General features: G+C 35.6%; 1 protein-coding gene across 4 annotated transcripts in view; it reads right to left on the minus strand.

Moving 5' to 3' along the window:
* CFTR (CF transmembrane conductance regulator) overlaps positions 1-25,436 on the minus strand; it is a 169,357-nt gene that overhangs the window by 63,242 nt on the left and 80,679 nt on the right. For all 4 annotated transcript variants that reach the window (XM_088799959.1, XM_019743194.3, XM_088799960.1 and 1 more), the window contains exons 12-18: positions 24,266-24,360; positions 22,858-22,944; positions 20,626-21,352; positions 17,995-18,123; positions 8,436-8,473; positions 7,719-7,969; positions 3,364-3,443 (exon numbers count right to left, since the gene is read on the minus strand). In XM_088799959.1, coding sequence (XP_088656085.1) covers positions 3,364-3,443; positions 7,719-7,969; positions 8,436-8,473; positions 17,995-18,123; positions 20,626-21,352; positions 22,858-22,944; positions 24,266-24,360 — 1,407 coding nt within the window. The remainder of the gene's footprint in view (positions 1-3,363; positions 3,444-7,718; positions 7,970-8,435; positions 8,474-17,994; positions 18,124-20,625; positions 21,353-22,857; positions 22,945-24,265; positions 24,361-25,436) is intronic.

The raw sequence follows: 25,436 nt of genomic DNA on the forward strand, positions 1-25,436 counted from the left end.
TAACCGAGGATATTTTTTCTCAGAAATAGAATCTTTTGAGAAAAAAAGAAAAATTAAGTTGTAAGCATGATTAAGTAGGTAATATGATTTCACTTAAATGAGCCATCATATTAAATACCAGCAAAATGCTGCTGCATTGGCAGCATGGAGATACCCGGCTACTTTGTTAGGATCAGGTCCTTGTTTGCTGTTGACAGTTGTAAACAGTATGATGTTCATCTGACTTGTGCTATTTTTACCACACATCTGAGTAGTAAACTAACCAAGATATCCCACTGGGTTAGAGAAGAATGGAGAAGGTGAGTACAACTGGAAGTGAGGAACCATTCACAAAGCAGATTTCCAGCAATTATAACCATCTAGAATATAGCTCAAACTGGGAAACAAGTGAAAAATAAGCCTAAGCATTGAGGAAAATTATCTGCTCCAGAAGAAGCCATCTTTAAGCACTAAAGTCAGACGCTAATAATTTAGCATTGTGTGCAAAACTAATGGCACTGGTTCAATATATTTGATATTCTAATTACACACACACACACACACACACACACACACACACACTTAAATTCTGTCCCAGTTTTTAATTCACAATGGGTAAGAAACAAGGCATTTCAGACCAAGAGTATTAGTGAGAGAACCACAAAGTAAACAAGAGGGACTTTGGGACAAAGTGAACATGTGAGCACAGATTTCTAATTCCCATTCACACTTACACAAATCCGAAACTTTGTGAAACGAAAAAACGTTCAACAGACTATAAAACCTGCAAGGCACCATCCATTCATTCTCCCAGGAAGTGGGCAGCACGTGTCACCCACCAAAGGCAGCGTGAAAGCATTCCTGACACTGAAGGTTACCTAGCACTGCCTGTGAAACTGGGCTGATAAGAAGAAAGGATCACTGTGAAATAAGGTAAGCAAATTAATTAATTAATTAGTTAATTAATAAGAGATAAGGAAATTAATACCTATTTAAAACCATGTAATGAACACCAGATTTGGAATTCACAAATAATAGTGAGTCCTTGATAATTTTAAGCAAAGTCTTAATGGGATTAACAGAATGAATAGGAGAAAAACTGTGAAAGACTCAGTAGAGATCAAAGTAGCAAGACTTAGAGTACAATCGTGTATTAGGTTAAGAGAGAAGAAATCAAAAAAGGACTAAACGTTCTGAGGCCTGAGAAAAGAAAAATTCAGTATTTTAAAATATGTAGGTTTTGTTTCATGAAAAACATGTATCATTCACCCAAAAATAGAGATAAGTAGGAGCTAGAGTACAGTTTTTCTCTGTTTGGCTTCAAGCTCAAATTTGTTCCGTACGGGCCTATGCTAATTTGAAGCATATAACTTTAGTACTGAACATGACTATCACAGATTTATCTTGTTCATTTACAGGTTGGAAACCTGAGACCTCAGAGATTAAGTATCTTCTTAAGGTAAAATAAATAGTGGTATCTGCAGAATAGAATCTAGAGCTTTTATTTTCATTATGTGATGTTCCAACCCAGAGAGCAAATTTGCGAGAACTGTATTAAATGTTAGGAAATAGAGTAAATAGAAATTATTTTTTAAAAAAAAGAAATTTACAGGTATACTTTATTATGTACAAAGATCATGTCCTGAAATGTTGCGATTAGAATTAAATTTCACTAATCAGAACATAACTAAGTATAACCAGAGGAGGTCACAATTTAAAGGAGCACCTGTGATGAATTTTTTAATAAATCAGAATTAATCAGATTTTAACTTTATTTGATTGTCATATATTATGCTTCCTTATTGTGAGACCCTCCTATAAATAAAATAGGGAAATTAAAAGAGCCCTTCCCAACCACTTGCGAAGCAATATCTAATGAACCCTAACATTAGAACTTGAGCAGAAATTATTGTAATTGCTGTAAGAGAAAGGATTTGAGAGCCATCACATGGGTCAAAAAGTGTTAATTTATAAAATAAATACTTAAAAATTAACTCTTCCCGAGGTTTTTTTGAAGTAAGCCTTATACCGATTCAGAAAATACTCAGCAGACTACTAAAGTAAAACAACAACAACAACAAAAAATCATGACTCCTTGTGCAATCATGTCAAGATGCCCATGTTCCAGTTTGTACCTCATTTAATAATCCTGTATTTGGGACCAGTCATGTACACTCCTGGAACAAAGAACAAATGTCCAGCATTTAAAGGAAGACACTGAGAACGCTCCTTCCGATGCACGAACTCAAAGCATCAGTTAAAAGTTTCCAGCCACTGCTGCTGAGTTATATCCCCAAACAGAGCAACTGAAGGAAATCCAAAGTGCTAAAAAGTTCACTTGGAACAGCTACTGTGTTTGTGCCAATCATTCCACAGGAGGCAAACCGACAACGGCTTTTCTGCACCTGCCAATGTCGGCTGTGTATACACACCAATGTGGTAGCCCTTATTTTGTTGTGCAGTTTCTCTCAAATAAAGTATTGTTATTGGGGTGGGGTGTGAAAGTGAGTGGGAGGAAAGAATGACTCAGTCCTAGGATGGGCTGCATCCTGTTCCAACTGTCTCTCCAAGGAGATCACTAAGACTGTGGTATTTGCTCTCTGGGGCTCAACCTAAGCCAGATAGGAAGCTGTTTTCCATCCCGGTCCAACAGCCAAGGTTATTAATTCACAACCCTCCTTAAGTCCTGTCACGAATGGAGACCTCAGGTGGCATCCCCGAACTCCCATTCATCTCTGTCCCTTCCTTTCCCTCTTCGCTCCCCCCGCCCCCCCGCCCCAGAGTCATGTGCTTGGAGCCAGGCTGCCCTGCAGGCCTCTTCATATCTGCCACCCAGCGCTGGTCCTCACCAGTCCTGAATGTTTCTTTCCCCTTCTCGAAAACGTGTATGTCCTTCTGGCCCTGCATCATGGTCCTTATCAGGAGGTTACTGCGTAGCTAGCTGATCTGTGCTGAAGTGTTTATGGCTGAGACTGGCTGAAACTCTAGCCCACCAAGGAACTGATCTTCCTTTTCACACGGGCCCTTTGGAGGTGGGTGACTGCCACCAAATAGTGATGCCAAGGTCAAAAATGTCATATTTCATGGACAGTGATTTGGGGGAACACGGTCTGTTATACTTCTCAAACCACTCCCAAGTAGACAGTTACATCTAACTGTGGGATTGCCTTGGGTTTGGGTCAGGGAAAGAGTTTTGACTCATCACTGAATTTACTAAAATTATGCCTCCTTTGAAGACTCTTGGTATTGACAAAATTCATACCATAGGGCTTCAACTCTCAGTCAAATGAAAAATAAGCAAAAACTTATTTATCTCTTTTTTCTACTCATTTTTTAAAGTACGAACAACTGCAAACACACATAATAATACTTATTTTTACAAACCTGGATGAAGTCAAATATGGTAAGAGGCAGAAGATCATCCAAAATTGCTATATCTTTGGAAAATCTATTAAGAATCCCACCTATAAAATAAAAGAAGACAAATTCCTCAAAAAACAGTAATCTTAAAAAGACATATCAATATTTGATAAATATGATGAATTTGTGTCATAGCAGAAGCATCCAGAACTCAGATAATTAGCATTTAGTCAGATAAATAAGGACTGAGAAAACTTTAATGTTGTACAAAGATTCTAAGTAACTACATGTTCAAGTTATTGTCTCCCACTTTTAAACCTTTATAAAATATAGATTGCCATAAGAATCAGGCAAAAACTAATGTGTTTAGTGGAGCCCTTACCACAAATTACGTCAGGAATGGGCACTTATCCTACCCAGTGTCACACTTGCAAGCCTGAGTTTGTAATTCCCGGACGTGCTCTCATTCCCTCACACCTGTAGTCCACACCCTCCAGCTCCCCTCTCCTTCTCTGACTTCCACACCTTTCGGATACATCCCTGTCCTACCTGTGGCTGCCCCCAGCCCCTGCCTGCCCACTCCGTGGGCCTCCTCTGCCGTGTCCTCTCGTTTCACTCTCTTCACTGGCAATCTAAGCCTCAGCCTGTCTTCTAAAGTCTAGAGCCACATTTATAAGTCTGATATTTTTTTCCTTCAATGAAAAAGAGTTACATAGGAAATGTCGACTATGTGCCAGACACAACGCTGGGCATTGAGGAGACAGAGGTGAATAAGCCGTGCTCCTTGCCCTTGAGGAATTCGTTGTTGGGGCCGGGGGAGGGGGGAGTGAAACCTATAATTAGATAAAATATAATACTGTACAAACAAAGTGATATTGAATCTTATCATTCACCCTCCCCCCATGAAGTACAGGATAAAGTCCAAAATTCTTAGTTTAATATTTAATGCCTTCCAGGATTTGGCCTTAAATCACCTAGCTAATACGAGCTCCCTCTACTCAAATATTCTGTTTCCGCCAAATTGGTTTATTGTTTTTTTAAATTTATTTTTACTTTTACTTAACGTACCATAGTATATTAGTTTCAAGTGTACAACATCGTGATTACACATTATACATCTTACAAAGTGATCACCCCAATAAATCCAGTACCCATCTGATACCATACATAGTTATTATAATTTTATTGACTGTATTCCCCATGCTATACTTTACATGACTAACTGTATTTTATTACTAAATCCCCACCTCGGTTTACTCTTTAAATATACTCTACACTCGCCTACCTCTCTGCCTGTCACATGTGATTCCCTCTGTCTGAAAATCCTTTCCCCTCATCTCTGCTTCTCAAAATCTGTGCCATCTTCCTGGCCCAACTCAAATGCCTCTCTTGCAAGGAAGCATCAGTATTTGCTCTGGCTCAAACTAATCACTTCCTCTTCTGGACACACTTAGTACCTTTAACACATATTGTCAGCACCTCTGTGTTTTAATGACTATATCCATGTCTTATATCAAAGTCACTTGTATACATGTCTTATCTCGTTTTCTAGATTGTAAATTGCTGCAGGTCAGTGGGATCACACCACATTTATTTTTTTATCACTCACAGCCATCAGCAAAAAGCCTCAGATGTAGGAATTATTCTATGCATATTTATTGATTTAACTCACTATCTCTTAGCCTTTATCAATAATATTTCCCTCTAGTGCATTTAGACATACTTGTATATTTTCCCATAAATTAACCAAAAATTGAAAAATAATTAACCTATGGTATTTATTCTGTTCAGAAAATAAAAGTTCACTTTGGTGAAAAAAATATCCTTCTGGTGGTGCTTATTATATTTCAAATGGTAGTATCCTCTGGAAATATGCACTCACACTTTCATTAATTCAACATACTTTATTGAGCACCTACTATGTGTCTATGTGTCTTAAAGTTATTTAAATAGCAACATAGGAAAATCAGGCCTGGAGTCAGAGAAAATCAAGGTCAACAACAATTGCAGAAAGGCACGTCGGGAGAAAGCGTGTGCACACGCGAGGCAAGGAAGCCCTGGCTGCTACCAAGTATAGCAGAGACTCTCTGGGCAACATAATAAGAACAAATGAATCATAAATCAGCAATCACAATGGTTTTTAGAAGAAAGCACCATCCTTGCATACAGAAGTTTGGGGTGTGGGTAGAAGTGGGAAAAGTATATATAGACATTGTACGATCACCTTGCGATTTCCATTCTCAGGAGCATAAATAACAAGAAATGCAAAAACAGACGTTTCAGAATCATCCTACAAATGGATTATGGTTTGGAAAGTAAGATGCATGAGAAAATGAAATGAATGCTAACCATGTAAATATGAAAGACAGAAGGTTCAGAACCAACTATGAGCATTGTTTAAGGGAATGAGGAGCTCTGAGATGTGAAGGGGGGAATGGAAAATGTACCCTCTGTAGGAACAGTACCCCAAGAAGAGAATGACAGTGGGGAACTGATGGTTACATGTTGGCCACGTACCAGGCAAGTTGATTGCCTTGTTTCATTCTCACAATGATCCTCCAAGACCCCCAGATGAGGGGGCAAGGCTCAAATAATAACTTGCCCATGCTCATCACTCTTGTGGGACAAGCCAGGCCTCAAACGGTGCCTGTGCTTTTTCTATTACATCTCATTGCCCATTTCTGATGATTGAAAACTTGGACAAATCCTCTACCTTCTCTGGGTCTCTGTTTTTCCATTAAAAAAAAAAAGAAATCGTTGGGCCAAGGTAATCTGACATTCCCTTTTAGGTCTAAAATCTCTTAGCTCTAGAACCAAAGGTGGTGATGAGTATATACAAATGAGGCATGGCTTTAGTGACACACAGGACTTTAGAATAAATATAAAGATCGTCCTGAATATACTAACATTGAAATTTTGTTAGCGAAAAGAAAAAGAAATTGATGGATATCAATTTGTAGACAAATTGAGATTTGTAGACACAAATCATCTAAAAACCTCCATATTGGAATTTACAAGTATTCTTTGCTTTCTAATGAAGTGCTTTTGTGTCTATCCCCTCTCTGTTTTCTGTGAGTTCTTCTAGAGCAAGAACTGTACCTCATTCATCTTTTCACACCAGTCGCTGCCTTAGTGCCACACAAAGCAAGTGCTCAGCAGAGCTGTTAGAATAACACTTGAGCAATTCCTTATTAAATTCCAAATGTGAACGTATGTAAAGTGAAATTAATGGAATTGATTGCTTTCAATGTACCTTATGGTCCTTAGTTTTTCTTTTAAATCTTTGGTCTCTTTATTTCACTACTGTTACTTTCTGTGACTTTATTTTTATTCAGGTACAAATAAAATTGTAAGCTATTTTAAGTGTACAACATGACAATTTGACATATGTACACGTGGTGAAAAGATTCCTCCCATCAAATTAACACATCCATCACCTCTCAGATCTACTGTTTTTTGTTTTTGTTTTTTGGTCATAATGCTTACATTGTACTCTCTTAGGAAATTTCAATTACGTAGTACAGTGTTATCAATTATAGTCATATGTTATACATTAAATCCTCGGGACTTATTCATTTTACAATTGAAAGCCTGTACCCTTTACCAACCTCTGTGATGGTATTAAAAATACTTTTAAAACACCTTTTGGATTTCCACCACCACCACCACCCCAAAAACAAGAAGAAAAAAACAAAAAACCTGGAACAAATTTATATGATTGTCTTTGAACAATTACAGGAAACTAGATTATTCTACCCATCAAAAGACTATATCAGCACAAGACTTTTATGGTTTCCTTGATCACTTCCACTCTTCTTTTTTTAAACAATACTAACGATTGGCAACAAGAAACAAAAACTCATAGATGACACAGACAACAGTTTAGTGGTTACCAGAGGGTAAGGCGGGTGGAAGAGGATAAACAGAATCAAATATATGGTGATAGAAGGAGAACTACCTCTGGGTGGTGAAGACACAATGCAATATATAGATGATTGGAATTGTGCACTTGAAACCTGTGTGATTTTACTAACCATTGTCACCCCAATGAATTTAATAAAAAAGAAAGATGCCCTGAAGGGGTTAGACCAAACATCTCAGTAGAGAGCGATGACCAGAAGAGCCTGGCACTCCGGCTGCAGCCATCAGCATCACTTTCTAACAAACTGAGCTCCTCGAATTAGCTGATACACAAATACGAGGAGCAACAATAGCCGACAGAGTGCAGTATCTGAGAAATGTGCGCGCCAGTCATAAGAAAGCTCGACAAAAAGGCAGATGCATCCATGCAAAGCCAACACTACCCCTCGAAAACCAGCTAGATCACAGGCCTTTGGAGGGTGGATCAGCAGTGTAGTGTCATACACCCAGTCAAGTACCTGCTTTCAGTGTGTTCAGGGTCGACATAGGTGCGTGAAGAACAGAATGTAACATTTTCTGGTGTAAGATTTTCGATACTGTGATGAGCGTATGCACCAGTGGTAAGCCTCGGAAGAATCCCAGAGCGAGCAAAGTGTCAGCTACTCCCACGTAAATGTAAAACACATAGAAGGAGCTGGTGCTGGTGATGATGACTGGGTAGCTGTTATTTGTGCTCTTGGTACTATTCCCTTTGTCTGGAGGAGGTGTTCTGTAAAGCAAAGGGAAACTGTTATTCAGCAACCAAACCTCTCCAATGAATTTACAATATATGTAAATGAAACTGAGCTTGAGTCTAAAGAAACATTATGTATTTCATTACCAGAGTATACGCCTTTAATCTTAAGGATTTACTATTGCAAGAAAGCAGATAAGTTTTTCACCACTGAAGCAGATAATAGTGATCTTTATTAAGTACTCAGAGAAAATACTAAGGCATAATGTTGTTTCAAATATTTTCATTCCCTTTTATGGGAACTAAACACAACTAAATCCTTCTGAAATTGGCAAAGAGCTGTAGGAACTGCCATGCTCACAATTATAAAGAAAAGAATTCGATTTTCCACTACTATAATAGTGTGGGAAAGTGAAGCACAGGGGATGTTACAATATTTAATAAGACTCAAAATAATCAATGGAAACAAAATAGAACCCACAATAGGGCATGGAATACTCACTCTTTAAGTAGCCACAACACAACCAAAGAAGCAGCCACCTGGAATGGAACAATACACACTTGATTTTGTCCCAACCTATTCTGCCCACACCCACCTCTAATTCCACCATGACCAGTAACAAAATGCACACAATTTCATTTTCTTTGTCTTTGCTTTCCTGGGGGCAGCAGCTGTAATAATTGTTCTAAGAACCATTATTTGTGATGAGAACATGTTAACTTAATGGAATTCAAATTTCACTGAATTAAATACTTTGTCATTTCTTCTCTTTATTCTACACCAATTATTCATTAAACCAGAGAAGAGGGAGATTATACTTAAATGCTTTAAATAAATTTTGTTTCTTATAAACAGACTAATCTCAGTCTGCTGGCAGATAATTAATCTGGTTACTTATAACCAGATAAATAATTCCACTTATCATACAATGATTATGAGGGAATAATATCTATAAGATCAATTAATTTTTGGAAGAGATGAGATTAATATTTATGAAAATCAGTTAAAAGTTTCCATGGTACAAAACTTCATAGTTTTAGAATACAGGTAAGTTGTTCTCAGGTTAAAACATGCATTATGGGTACTATTTGGGCTTTCTCAAGCGGAAACTTTTGGCTGAGGAATAAATGTTTTATGCCATAACTAAACAAAACTATTTTTTTAACAATTGTAATATTTTTAATTCCTGTGATACTTAAATGGTCTATATTCTATTCTATTTCAATTTGGCTTTTTAGTCTCCTATACCCTGTGGAGAAACAGTCTTCTATTGATGCCATCACAATTACAATACTAGAAATGACTGAAATTATACTATTTGCCCAATAATAACTGTACTAAACATGCAAATAGAAAAGAACAATAAATTGTGAGTAAAATAATTTGAAAATGAACTCAGCATTAAAATAAATAGGGGAGAAACAAATATGCTCGGTGTAAGAAATCTGTGTATTATTTTACACTGGAAATTATCTTAAGCATTTAATAGCACTATATAAAAATATATTCCGGGAGAAGGGGTGGTAGATGAGGGTAAACGGGATCAAATATATGGTGATGGAAGGAGAACTGACTCTAGGTGGTGAACACAAAATGTGAGATATAGATGATGTAATGCAAAATTGTACACCTGAAACCTATGTAATTTTACTAATCATTGTCACCCCAACAAACTTTAATTAAACGAAAAGAATATATATATATATATATATATATATATATATATATATATATAATATAAACTTTAATTAAACAAAAAATATATATATATATGGAACATTTAGCATTAATTAAGAAATTACATTGTGAAGTTTTGTACTTGAAACAGGTATATCAGTTTTAGTTAAATTCACATATCAGGAGTATAATGATAAAAAATCTAATGGCATCATTCTCACTTTCCTACTTTCTTCATTGTACACATAGCCTTCATGTTATTAGCCTTCACTATATACATAAAAAGAAAAACTACCCTTACTTGCTTAAAATTCAAGTAAATTCAAAATGACAAGAAACTCGGCAATAATCTGCCAAAAGTCTTTGTTCTAGTACACATGTTTTCCTATTTCCTAAGACTAATCAAATTACACAAGATTTTAGATGAGGGTATATTTCTGAGTCACTCTTAGGTAATTACAGTCTGACTTTTTTCCAATTAAAGGCGTATCAACAGTGATGTCGCCACCAAATTCAATAACCTAGAAGAAATGGACAAGTTCTTAGAAACATATACGGAATCACGAAGAATTGGAAAATCTAAATAGAACAATCACCAGTAAGGAAATTGAATCAGTTATCTAAAACCTTCCCAAAAGCAAAAGTCTGGGACCAGATGACCTCACTAGTGAATTCTACCAAACATTCAAAGAGGATCTAATAACTGTCCTACTCAAACTCTTCCAAAAAACTGAAGAAGAGACTATACTCCCTAACTCATTTTACGGGGCCAACCTGATACCAAAATCTGGTAAGGATAACACACAAAAAGGAAATTACAGACCAATATCTCTGATGAATATAAATGCAAAAATCCTAAACAAAATTCTAGCAAATTGAATACAACAATGCATTAAAAAGATTATTCATCACGACAAAGTTGGGTTTATCCCAGGGACACAAAGATGGTTCAACATACGCAAATCCATCAATGTGATACATCACATAAACAAAATAAAGGACGAAAATATATGATTATATCAATTGATGCAGAAAAGGCATTTGACAAGATACAACATCCATTTATGATTAAAACACTTAATAAAATAGGTACAGAAAAAAATACCTTAACATAATAAAGGCCATACATGAAAAACCCTCAGCTAATATCATAATTAACAGTGAAAAACTGAAGCCCTTTGTTCTACATTCAAGAACATGATAGGGCTGTCCCCTATCACCTCTGCTGTTCAACATAGTATTGGAAGTCCTAGCCAGAGCAATCAGGCAAGACAAAGAAATAAAAGGCATCCAAATTGGGAATGAAGAAGTTAAACTGTCACTTTTTGCAAATGACATGATGCTATATATAGAAAACCCTAAAGACTCCACAAAAAAAGCTATTAGAAACAATAAACTAATACCATAAAGTTGCCCGCTACAAAATCAACACACGGAAGTCCATTGCATTCCTCTATACTAACAATGAAATCTCAGAGAAAGAAAAAAAAAAAAATGCCCCTTGCAATTGCAACAAAAAGAATAAAATACTTAGGAATAAACTTAACCAAGGACGTGAAAGACCTATATACTGAAAACTATTCAGACATTTTTAAAAGAAATTGAAGAAGACACAAAGAAATGGAAAGACATTCCATGCTCATGGATTGTAAGAATCAATATAGTTAAAATGACCATATTACCCAAAGCAATATAAAGATTTAATGCAGTCCCTGTCAAAATCCCAATGGCATTTTTTAAAGAAATAGAACAAAAAAAATGATCAGATTTGTATGGAACCACAAAAGAACCCGAACAGCCAAAGCAATCCTAAGAAAAAAGAACAATGCTGGAGGTATCACACTCCCTGATTTCAGCTTGTACTACAGAGCAACAATAATTAAAACAGCATGGTATTGGCAGAAAAACAGACACACAGACCAATGGAATAGAATTGAGAACCCAGAAATAAACCCACATAAATATGGACAGATAATTTTTAACAAAGAAGCCAAAAACATACAATGGAGAAAAGACAGCCTCTTCAATAAATGTGCTGGGAAAATTGAAAAGCCACATGCAAAAGAATGAAACTAGACTGCTATCTGTCACCGTGTACCAAAATTAATTCAAAATGGATCAAAGACCTAAACATAAGACCTGAAACAATAAACTGCATAGAAGAAAACATAGATACTAAACTTACAGACCTTGAGTTCAAAGAACATTTTATGAATTTGATTCCAAAGGCAAGGGAAGTAAAAGCTAAAATAAATGAATGGGACTATATCAAACTAAAGAGCTTCTGCACAGCAAAAGAAACCATCAACAAAATAAAGAGGCAACCAATTGAATGGGAGAAGATTTTTGCAAACAACCCCTCTGATAAGGGACTAATATCTAAAATATATAAAGAACTCATACAACTCAACAACAAAAAAACAAACAACCCAATTAAAAAATAGACACAGGACCTGAACAGACATTTCTCCAAAGAGGACATACAAATGGCCAATAGTCATAAGAAAAAATGCTCAGCATCACTAATTATCAGAGAAATGCAAATAAAAACCACAATGAGATATCACCTCACCCCAGTCAGAATGGCTATCATCAATAAAACAAATAATAACAAGTGTTGGAGAAGCTGTGGAGAAAAAGGAACCCTCATACACTGTTGGTGGGAATGCAGACTGGTGCAGCCGCTATGGAAGGCAGTGTGGAGGTTCCTCAAAAAATTAAGAATAGAATTACCATGTGACCCAGCAAACCCTTTCTTGGGTATCTACCCCAAAAATCTGAAAACATTTATCCATAAAGACAACTGTGCTCCGATGTTCATTGCAGCCTAACAGAGGCCAAGACATAGAAACAACCAAAGTGTCCTTCGATAGATGATTAGATAAAGAAAATGTGGTATACATACACAATGGAACACTATCCTGCCATAAGAAAAGATGAAATAGTACCATTTGCGACAACATGGATGGATCTTGAGATTATAATGCTAAGTGAAATAAGTCAGACAGAAAAAGTAGAGAACTATATGATTTCACTGATATGTAGTATATAAAACTGAAAACAACAAAAGAACAAGACAAAAAACTGAAGAAACAAAAATTCATAGACACAGACAATAGTTTAGTGGTTACCAGAGGGTAATAAAAGCAATCCCTTCCAGTCAGAACACATGTCCCTGCTTCTTCTCATGTCCACATCCAATCTATTTTCCATATAGCCGACAGAGCGATCTTTTTAAAACATAAAAAAGATCACATCATATCCTGCCTGAAGCCCTTCGAAGGCTCCCTATTGCATTTAAAATAAAATCCAAGCTCATTAAAATAGCCAACGGTCCTGGGATTCTGGTTCTTGACGACTTTTCTGACATCACTACACTTCTCTCTCCCACCCCCAATTATGCTGGCCTCTTCTCAGTTTCCATAATTCACCCAACTGTTCCAAGACCTTCGCATTTGCCTCATGACGTGCATGTCTGACTCATCTTTTGGGTGTCAGTAAAGACCTTTCCCTTAGAAAGTCCTCTTGTTCGCCCTCCTTTCCCACCTTATCTCAATGTAGTTTATTTCCTTCTGGTGCTTATCATGTTCTGTAATTACTCCCATGAAAAAGTATTTATCATCTATCTCCTCTCTCAGAATGTGCTTTATAAGAGCAAAGAGGAGCCGTTTGTCCTCTTTCCCATTGGAACCTCAGTGTCTAGCTCAACACTTGCTAAATATGTGTTTAATAAATAAAGTAATGGACAGATAAGGAATACTTAAATAAAAATACACTTACAAATGTCGACAGAGAGACGAGTATACAATGATCATATAGAAAATACATTTGAAAAAGCAGGTAACGTTACGCAGTGTAAAGATAAAGAACCAAGACCAATTTATTCTACAAGCTTTGAAAATTTACTGAATTCAGAACTACCTCCCAAGTCACAAAATGAGATCTGTGTTAAATGACTACCTATTAAAACACTGTTGATATTTTGAGTTTTACCAAAGGAGCACAGCATTATAAATGTCCTGTTAATATTAGAAACATAAGCACATTAGTGCATTCCATCTGCATGCTCTATTTTGTTCTTCATTGTACACATAGTGCACAGAATTGTGCCTGGCATATTGAAAGAACTCAAAAAATAGGTGCTGAATGATTAAACTGCTGAATGAATAACAGGCAATAATAGTAAAGTGACACCTTGTCATGATTTAGTACACAATTTCAATACTTCACAGGTCAAATCCCTAAAACTTAGACCCAAGCCGCCATAAAAGTATTACTGTCAACCAAAAGCAGCAGTGGTATTATGGGAGTTTATTAAATGTCCATTTTACTAATAATGTAAAGCCACCTGGAGATTCCTCATTAACAAACAGGAGGGAAATCATCAAAGAATAGGATACAGTTCTCTGACACATTTCTTAAGAATCATAGAGTGAAAGCACTAAACAGGATTTTTTTGATACTGCAGTCAACAACAATATCCTCTGGTTGTAAAAGGAACCAGAAAACTGCCTCCTAATCTATTATTTGCATTTTTTTCAATCTAGTCAATAATGCGCTGCCAAGCAGGAGTACCAGAAAGGCCAACATAATAGAAATTTTATAGCCTATATCCTTGGTGCTCATATCTAAGAACGTATAGATGATATTGCCCTGTAATATGGAAAATGGTACAAAAATACAAGGGTAGACTGATTCCTTTATCAAAATGCACAATAATGACAATGGTAACCAACTGAATAGACCAAACTGATTTTTTTCAGGTTAGTATTTTGAAAAAAATAAGAAGACTATATATTTTATACTGTAAAACGGAAGCATATTGAATCTACTCTATGACATCATAAAATCTAAACTGAAGTACAGCCTCTATGAAAACTAAAATTAAATAAACCAATTTCAGCAAGGAAGAAATGTATCAGAACCTTCCTTTAGGTTCTTTGATCATGATGAGTATGAGGCTCTAAACAAGGGTTAGAAGAACTAAATGATCTCCCTGGTTAGCACCTGTACCATGATGCAAAGTAATGATGAGATATTTAAATGAGGATGAGAAGTGGCCACACTGGTATTAAGAAAGGAGCATAACCAAAAACAAAACCACATAAACATCAGTTATTTGTTTAGCTGTATAGCTGTGTACATAACTAAAACAATTACTATTTGTCTACTACCACCAAGTATTTGTTATTCAAAAATTTGAGAGCCAGTTAATTGGCAATACCTCCAGGACATTGGCCAAAAAAACCTCATCATTTACAATATTATTTCTTGCCTAGAAAATGGCATTATCAATTGTTTTGTCTATTAAAAAAGACTTTTTTTGCAATATGTGAGAGCTCAACTAATAATGGATAGTTATACAGCATTTATAGCCTCTGCTGTAATTTAATTTCTAGCCTGAAGACAAAGAATCACTGTCTTCTTGATTAAGTGAGCTAATAATTTAAGTGAGCTAATGTACACACGTGTAGCTCAATGCTCAACCACTAATTAATTAATTAATTATACATTTTGAAAGATGCTTAAGTTCAACTCTATGGAGTTGCATAGGACAAAGGTCCTGTACATTAACATAAATCACCATCACATTCAGATAGGACCAGTTTTTCTTACCTAGCACTATAAAATTGAAGGCAATCAAGAAATGTGATCTTTCAATGCAAAGGTTCAAAACATTCAGAATTATAAAGGGCAGGTTTGAGATTAAATGTGTCACAAGACTGAGATGTGCTCATGTTAGTGTTGGTCATTGGGCATGACTAGCAGAGATGAAAGAGGAAATTTATCAAAATACATCTCAATATAGTTTTTATTACTCATGTGAGAGTGTCAAATTATCCAACCCATATTTTTTTATTAAAGTGTAAAAAGAATTATTGAAACTTTCATTATATCGGTGTTATGGACTTTTCACCGTAAACTACCTTGAGCTTTTCTATTGATGATATGACTGTAAGGACGTAACTGACATGAAGAGCAGCTAGCATGCCTCCATGGGTGTCACGCCCCACATGGAGGGCTTTCTAACCTTGATGTCTCTGACCCACCAAAAGTGAAGCTGGTGAAGCTGGTACTAGTACAATCTCTATTTTATAGGTGAGGAAACTGATGATCAGGGAGGTTAACTAAATTGTTCAGTTTCCTAGTGTTAATAAGACAGAATTCACAGCCAGGTCAGTCTGATTCCAGAGTTGGCACTATGCCATACTGTACCTTGCATCAAGCCTCCATTTGGATTATTTATTTAAAATAGTAGGGAACCTGGTATTCAACTATACTACAAGGCTACAGTAATTATAACAGCATGGTACTGCCATAAAAACAGACATAGATCAATGGAACAGAATAGAGAGCTCAGAAATAAACCCACACTTACATAGTCAATTAATCTATTACAAAGGAAGTAAGAATATACAATGGAGTAAAGACAGTCTATTCAAAAAATGATGTAGGGAAAACTGGACAGATACATGCAAAAAAAATACAGCTAGGTCACTTTATTAGACCATATACAAGAATAAACTCAAAAAGGATTAAAGACTTAAATGTAAGACATGAAACCAGCAATTCATTCACTTCTGGGTATTTATCTGAAGAAATCCAAAACACTAATTCGAAAAGCTATATGCACCCCTATGTTCACTGCAGCATTACTTACAATAGCCAAGATATGGAAGCAAACCAAGTGCCCATCAAAATACAACTGGACTTAGAAGTGTTACATATATACAATGGACTATTACTTAGCTGGAAAAAAGAATGAAATCTTATCACTTGTGACAACATGAATGGACCTAACGGGTATTATGCTAAGTGAAACAAATCAGACAAAGACAAATACCATTTGATTTCACTTATATATGGAATCTAAAGAACAAAATAAATGAACAAACAAAACAGAAACAGACTCATAGATACAGAGAACAAGCTGATGGTTGCCAGATGGGAGGAGGGTTGGGGGATTGGGTGAGACAGGTGAGGGGATTAAGAAGTACAAATTGGTAGTTACAAAATAGTCATGGGGATATAAAGTAAAGCATAGGAATATAGTCAATGATATGGTAATAATTATGTATAGTACCAGGCAAGTAGTAGAATAGTCAGGGGGATCATTTCATAATTTATATAAATGTCTAACCACTATGCTATACACATGAAATTAATATAAAATAATATTGTCAATGGTAATTGAAAAATTTAAAAATCAGGGGAGGTGAATGGGAATCAGAGGTCCAAATTTCCAGGCATAAAACAAATAAGTCATGGGGATGTAACGTACAGCATAGGGAATATAGTCAATAATATTGTGATAGCATGGTGCGGCGTCAGATGGTTGCTGGACTTATCATGGTGATCACTTCTTTAGGTATACAAATGTTGAATAACAATGGTGTGCCCCTGAAACTAATATAATATTGTATGTTAGCTATATTTTAATAAAAATGTTTTAAAAAATTAAGTCAGGCATCTGAGTCCAAAAACAAAAAAAAAGGAAAATTTTACAGGAAAAATCTAGATTTCCATCTTCTTTTGATAAATGAGAAGATTTAGCAAAACTGATCCCAGATTCCCTCATGGCAAGTCCCGGGCTGGTGCCGAGTTACAGTTGCCCCTTTAGACAACTGGAGGTCAAATGCTGTCGTCGAGCCTCAAGGCCACTTTGCTGGCAGACACTCTTGGCCAGGCCCTTTGCATTCAGGTGGCTGCTCCCTGATCTGAGAACAGCCTCACCCATCAGTCAGCTTGAGGAGCCTCTGATGTTGATGTGATCTGACCCCATGGCCCACTGTGCGGTCTGCACCTCCCCGCTCCCTACTCTTTTTAACCTGCTGATGTAAGGACAGCAGGGGCATGGGAAACAGACCACAGTGGTGGCACTGAATACAAAACAATTCTGTAAGTAAGTGGGTGATTCACATCACTGAAAGCTTTGTGTACAATGATTATTAAGCCACTAACATATGTTCATTTAATTTGTGAAGAAATAGTAATTTAAAGGTGGTGATTCGTCATGTAAATATTTAATAATGCAACATATAGAGTCAAATGAATTTAAAATTTAGTACAGAATGATTTTCGGTGTTTAATTTCAATCCATATAAAGGCAATCTACCTGCAGGTTTTGAATCTCTCTATTAAAAACTTTTCATATAGAAAATAGGTATTTAAGTCTATTTTATATGCCATGAATGAAATAAAATATCAATAGAAGAACTATATGAAACTATACGTACCATTATACAATAGAAAGTTACATGTATGCATATATACTTATTTTTATGTATATACATTTATACATGTGTACATATATATGCATATATTCTTCTAAACTATTCTTAACTTTAAATCACAGTAATATTTTATAACAGAAAATTCTTACCTCAGCCAGAAAAATAACTAAACACCAAATGAGCACAAAAATTAAGTTCTTGTGGACAGTAATATATCTAAGGTATGTGTTCCACGTAGTCACTGCTGGTATGCTCTCCACGTCATCAAAAAAGCATTCCTGAAAAATATGAATCATGGTTATTACAATGAGACTATACAGATTCACGCTACCACTGTGGTTTTACTTTCAATGTGTGGAAATAAGGGAATATTACGATTTGAAGTTAAGCGCGTTTCAACAAGTATAAACCATTCTGAATGATAGTGTGGTGCCACTCTACAGCCAGTACAATTTTACTGGAGCAACAGAGCTTTTTGAAAAATGAGAAACACTGTAATTCTTGAAAATTCTGAAAGTATATTACTGACTACATAACTATTATTTTTGGACAATGTTATCATTTTAATGCTTACCAGTGTCACATCTTTTATCAAATGAACAGCTCCATCAAACTGAAGCTTCCCAGAACTCTCTTTGTTTTAACTTATTTCTTCAGGGGCCCATGGACAAATTTTGGAATTTTGCTAGCTGTAGAGACCTCCCAATAGACCTGAAGGCCAAGTGATGCTTGCACATTCCTTAGTAACCTAAGATTATCTCTCTTTCCAGCTATGATTTAAGTTATATAATTCTAATCAGTGTATTCCCCTACAAGTTTTTATTGTCCTATAGCAGACACATTTCAAAAATTTCAAAAAGAGTTAAGTCTAGATAGTCCAAATGGAAAGGATACTTTTGCTTCTCATAAAGTCAACAAAATTCATAGAAGAAGCACTAGAACTTGAAAGAAGGGGTCCTACGAAATTGGTTAAGTATAAAGATTTTTGGAGTCAAATAAACCTAGCTTTGAATGTGGACTCCACCACTGACTTCCTAGAGGCTGCTTGAATTCGAGCAGCTGAACTTCTCTAAACTTTAGTTTCCTTATCTGTAAACGAGAATATGATAGGAATGTTCTAGGGTACCAATGGGGACTAAATATATGTTCCCTGGCACTACAAGCAATCAATAAATAGTAACTATTATTAGTCAAAGAAATCATTCTTGACAACTAAATTTATAGGCTCAGGTTTGAGAAATTCATTCATATTGGTATTAAAACCACATATGAGGTGTGGTCAAAAATATGGTGAATGTTTAAATAATAAAAAAAATGATTACAGTAAAAGACACACTGCCTTTAATCCTCCTCAAAATACTCCTCCTCACTTCAAACACACTTATCCCATCATTCTTGCCACTTTCTGAAGCAGTTCTGGAACTCCTCTTTTGTGAGTGTCTTTAGTTGCTCTGTCCTGGCTGCCTCAATGTCCTGAATCATTTTGACTTTGGGGAAGAGCCAGAAGTCATGCAGTGCCAGGTCTGGTGAATAAGGTGGATGAGGACACACCATAATGTTTTTATTTGAGAGAAATTGCCTTATACCAGAAGTGATGTGTGACATGGAGCATTGTCATGATGGAAGATGAAGTAAAGACACTGACGAAAGAGGACTTCCAGAACTGCTTCAGAAAGTGGCGAGAATGATGGGATAGTGTGTTCAAAGTAAGGGGGAGTATTTTGAGGGGGATAAATGGCAGTCTATCTTTTACTATAATCAAGTTTTTCTTATTTAGACATTCACCATATTTGTTGATCACACCTCGTAGATAAATTATCCTTTAGGAAATCTTTTAAAATTATAGAAATACTGAAAGTACGTATTTTAGAGATAACCTATTCTGTTTCTTCATTTTGCAAAACAGGAAACTTTGGTTCAAAGATGTTAAATGACTTATGATTGCCAAAGGTCACACTATTCTTAATTGACCTATGCGATTAAACATATCAAGTCATTAAAACACTGCCTGTTTCATCCAAGACACTTACAGAAGTTTTCTAGTAAAAAACAAACAAAAAAAACCCATCCTCTTATATTGCTTCCTATTTTAAGAATAAAAGTATTTTATTCTTTAAAACTTAATATAAAAAACTTTCTACCTGAAGGTTGGCATTAGTATATATTGAGTTTCATACACCTTCTTTAAAAGAAACCTATCTAGAAATCCCACGTATAAAGCAAATTTAAAAGATAAAAAAAGCTCACACTAATTAAATTCAGGCAAGACTGATATATAAACCAGAATGTATAATTGGGTCCTGTTGAGAGACTAGATACGTATATACCTTATACAGGCTGCCTCTACATAATTTCTTGGTCTCTAAATCACTGAAGCTATTATTTGTTCATATATTTATTTATAATCCACCTCTTTCCACAGAGGTTTTAAGATGGTAATAAATCAGATTTACAATAATTTTTAATGATTCGAAATTTTTCTAATTTATGATAATGATTTTCACTGGTCTAGTAAACCCAACACTAGCCTTTGCTTTGACTTACATTTTATGGGAAGAGATACATCCATTGCAAAAAGAAATAGTTGGTTATTTTACATTTTTAAGTTCCTTACATAATTATGGACTTTCCACTTTGGGAATCTTAAGGTAAACCTCATGCTAAACCCATAATTTGAGTAAGTTTTGCTATAAACTATATATGGCACTCCATTCAGTTGCACTCTGTAGCAAAAAAAAAAAACCAAAAAAAACACACACACACTAATAATTTATACACACCTTTAAATCTTCTTCATTTATTTCTTCACTTATTTCCAAGCCATTGTCTTGAGATAACCGTCTTGAATATATATCCATTTCAGTTAAGTTCGCCTGAGGGGCCAATGACATTTTTCTTGTGGATGCTGCTGTGTTTCTGTGAATGATTTGACCTTGGTTCACTGAGGAGTGTGTCATCAGGTTCAGAACAGACTGCCTCCTTCGTCCCTGAAATGTGGGACCAGTGTTTACCAGGTTACTTCGAGGCAGGATGGCCTCTCCCTGCTCAGAATCCGGAACTAAGGACAGCCTTCTCTCTGAAGACTCTTCAGAATCTTCTTCAATTCCATTCATTTGTAATGGAGTCTTTTGTACAATTGAAAATCTTTTTATAGCGTTGATTGGATTGAGAATAGAGTTCTTCCTTTTTTCACCAAACTCTCCAGTCTGTTTAAAAGACTGTTTTTTTGGTTCATTCCAGGGGACAGCAGCATCTCCTTCAAATGAGAAACGCCGTAAAGTCTCAGTTATGATTGAATTTCTTCTTTCTGCACTAAACTGGTCGAAAGAATCATATCCCATGAGCTTTGAGCTGAAGTCAGGTCGTAGATTTTGTAATTCAGAAAACGTTCCATAAAAATAGCTGCTACCTTCATGTAAAATTAATATTTTGTCAGCTTTCTTTAAATGTTCCATTTTAGAAGTGACTAAAATCCTAGTTTTGTTAGCCATCAGTTTACAGACACAGCTTTGAGAAAATAAAAAGATATAAATAAGATATCAGTTTTAAGAACACATTATTATAATACTATATGTATTGCATTTTAACATTTTATAAATCTATTCTTATAGAAAACCTCTATGATGCAATGTTATTATACTTAAAATAATTACATAATACCCAATAGTAATTAATTTTGTGCCACTTGAGTTATTATAGCATGAAATACTATATGATTGAATTATAATAGTATGCTATATTGTAAAGTTGAATGTTAACAGACCTAGACTGAAATTAAATATCTATATTAAATAAATGTTTGACTTTGGGCAAACTGGTTACCCTCTGGGTCTTGGTTTATTCACCTAGAAAATGAGAGACCTATTAGATGACCTTTCAGATTCCTGGAGGGGAGGGACCCTATATTTCTATGTATCTTCTAAAATGTAAGATCTTTCTTATTCTTTAAATTTTCTATTAATTTCCTTTACATTTTAAGTTGACTACCAATTTAGTTCTTAAGAGCTTATACTAAGACTAATCTGATTTGTTAAAACAGCAACAACAACAAACTTGAGAATTGGATAATAAATTGACCCTCCTCTAATAAAATTTCCCTCTAGTCTAGAACTGAAGCCTGACTAGAATCATCTAAGGGAGACCAATTTCTTTTAGGCATTGAAACATTACATGTTGCATAGAAAGAGGCGTCATTCTAGGTTGTATGCTAATGGCAAAGTTTATATTGGTAAGAAGTTATCACAGTCACAGTATTATAAAAATAGTGACTTAGGTATTAAATTTAACTAAATTCTAGGAAAGGTGCTTCCAGGAATAATGCCAACATTTTATACAAACATACATCTACATCCTTATTGCTTAAAATCTTTGTTTCTAGAAGACTATCATGATAATTCTCCTAATAAACTACTTTATAGTCTACGAAATCATTTTGAAACTGTGACATCAAGTCATATAACTAACTGTTCCCCTTAGGAACTTCCCATACTTTGAGCCTATTGGGAGCTCCAATGGAATGAAAATCCCTAGATCTGTGTGACTGAGAAAGAGGTTCTGAAAGGGGTACTGAGGTAGATGAATAGTTTGAGCCTTCACTTACATTAAACATTAAAACATTCAGCTTATTTAATTAATTCTTTAAGAAGTTTACCATCTAAGGAGGAGATCGAATAAAACACTAACATAAAAATGCAAATAAAAATTTTAAGTATAATAACCAATTAAAATAATATGTCACAAGGCAAAAATACTGCAAACACTGCATAGGTAGTGATTGTAAAAGCAATACCAATGGAAGACATTAGTTTAGCCTGAGGTGGTCAGTTTTCATGGAAGTGATCTTGAATCTTGACTGTGAAGGGAAAATCAAGTTTGAGTAAAACTATGTCACAAAGTTTCATACTGAGTCACAATGTTGGGCATATTTCTGAAGGGGTAATATGCAGTCTATGGTGGTGTAGTCCTTCTTTCTTTGTCTTTTAAAATGAGCATAAGTTAGTCAAAGAACATACCTTTCAAATATTTCTTTTTCTGTTAAAACATCTAGGTATCCAAAAGGAGAGTCTAATAGGTACAAATCAGCATCTTTATATACTGCTCTAAAAAGAAAATGAAAATGAAATGAGATTTCCCCAGTATTTCCCATGTCATTTACTATAGATGATTTTAAGTGAAGAATAATAAGATAAGTCACACGTGATTTTTATGGCTTTTCATAACTCTCCAAGAACTGCTGAGGTGGTTTTGCTAAACGTAAGCGACATAAACTAGCAGAAGTTATAAAATGAATCACACCACACCATACAATTTAAAACATTACCTTAAGTAGGAAAAAAAAGAAAACCTCCTAACAATAGTATTTATTTAGGGCCAAGCACCATGCTACGTGCTAGAAAGATCTAACAGCATCAATTATCTCATGATTTCTTCCATACAGTAGAACAATCTTATCTTCACAGGGTGATACGGAGATTAAGTAAAATCTCTCTCTCTCTCTCTCTCTCTCTCTCTCTCTCTCTCTCTCTCTCTCTCTCTCTCTCTCTCACACACACACACACACACACACCACCTAAAATATCACTAGGCAAGTGCAGGTGTTCAGTGAGTTAGTTTTCTGTCCCAGCTTTTAAAAGCAGGGAAAATTAAGGGAAAGAACTCAGAATATCAGTAAGTCAATATGAATTCTAGTTAACAACTTTGGCAACACAGTAAGAAGAATTTTCTTCATATAAAACTAGAGGAACATTTGACATCCCATATCACCAATATATTTTTTAAATGAACAGTTACAGTTTAATGATAAAGTTTTCTTCTTGATAGAAATTAACTAGATGTGCTTCTCTCTCTGACAGTTCAAAATGCTTAGACCAAGAATGTCTCTACCAGTGGAAATGCCCACCACAATGTTAGATGTGTTTGTCTTATTTGTCTTTCAAGATTACAGACTTTAAGTCAAGTGACATCATTTGCCTTGCTATTCTTGTTATGAGAATTATTATGTTGAAAATTTTGAATATGTATGTTTATCTAAACCAAGAAGCATCAACAGAAGCCTAGAGCACATGTATTCATTGTGGAGTGAGGTGAGTGTGGTGGACCTAACAAAATGTACATCTTATCTCTCCTTGTGCTATGCAGAATCCCAGAGTTTTCCTTTGTAGTAGAACATACCATAAGGTAAACAAATATACACACACCAAAATAAGGGCACGCATTTTGAAAAAGCCACCCTCTTTATCGGATATGAATATTAGATTGTGACCTATAGTTCCTACAGGTGCTTCTTAACCAGCTAGTCAAAAGACCCCAGGCACTTTTCCATCCCCAAACAGAATTTAAAGAAATAGAGAAAAGTCTATGATTTTTTACATGCATGCGATTTGCAGCAAATGTTCACTGGACCAATAATCAGATATTCACCTTGCTAAAGAAATTCTTGCTCGCTGCCCTCCACTCAGTGTGATCCCACCTTCTCCAAGAACTATATTGTCTTTCTCTGCAAACTTGGAGATGTCCTATTAGCAAAAACAGAAAGTTAGAGAGGAATTGTTAGCACATTGGATCTGAATTTGAAAGGTACATTTTCCTTTAAATGCATTCATACACTAGACTATTGCTTTAACCACAGGTGAACTGTGAACACTGCATCTTCATTATTTCAAATCCACTTCAATTGGTCAAAACACTGCTGAAATTTAAAATATTTCTCTATTGTTTTTAAATGCCATTAATAATCATTAAATAAAAATTGGAAAATATCTAAAAGTAAAGCCTATATATATTTATGGTTATGTAAACGTGTGTGTATGTCATCCACAGGCCATTACAAAACCAAAGTGCTATGAATGTGCTCGAGTGCATGTCCTTCCGACTTAAATTCACTTTTAAGAGGAAATTGCCAAAATGGAACAAACCTCTCAAAAAGAGAAACTGAAAGAACGCTACTTACATCCCCCTGCAGTACCTAAACATAGTTAGTGGGTAGTCATGGGCAGAAGGCAACTCCTTTCCATACTTCTCTCACCCACCCCCACCCAACACAGCCTTCCTCCTCCTCTGTCCTTGCACCCTACATCCTCTCCCCATCCACTATGCATCCTGTCACCTCCCTTCCACACAAGTTATGTCATTCTTTCTCCCAGTTAATGAACTTTCTGTGACAATAACCATGCTAGGCATTGTAAAAGGTTAGAATTGATTAGCAATAGCCCTTGACTCCCAGTCATTCTAAGTCTAATATGAAAGAGAAGCCATGATCCTGGAGAATGCTAAATAGCAACCTAAAGATTTCATTAACCATTTTAAAATAGGTCATAAGAGTACACAATTAACTGGCAAATTCATTGTACAGATAGAAAATGCTAGAAGGCTTTCTGGAAGAGACGGGGTTTGACCTGAGATTTGAAGAAAAAGAAGAGTTAGATAGGTAACACTCTCCCTTTAGTTCAAAAAAAGTTCTCTCCCTTTTCTTTTTCCATCCCCAAACATCAGCTCTTCTCTTTTGTCACCACCTTCCTCTCTCTCCCTCTACTAAAAATACGCTTCCTCCTTTTTCTTTCACAATCCAGAAGCAATCCACCATCAATCCTTG

Source organism: Rhinolophus sinicus, chromosome 8 (assembly GCF_057876585.1).
Source record: "Rhinolophus sinicus isolate RSI-liver-muscle chromosome 8, RSI-T2T, whole genome shotgun sequence".
Taxonomy (NCBI): domain Eukaryota; kingdom Metazoa; phylum Chordata; class Mammalia; order Chiroptera; family Rhinolophidae; genus Rhinolophus; species Rhinolophus sinicus.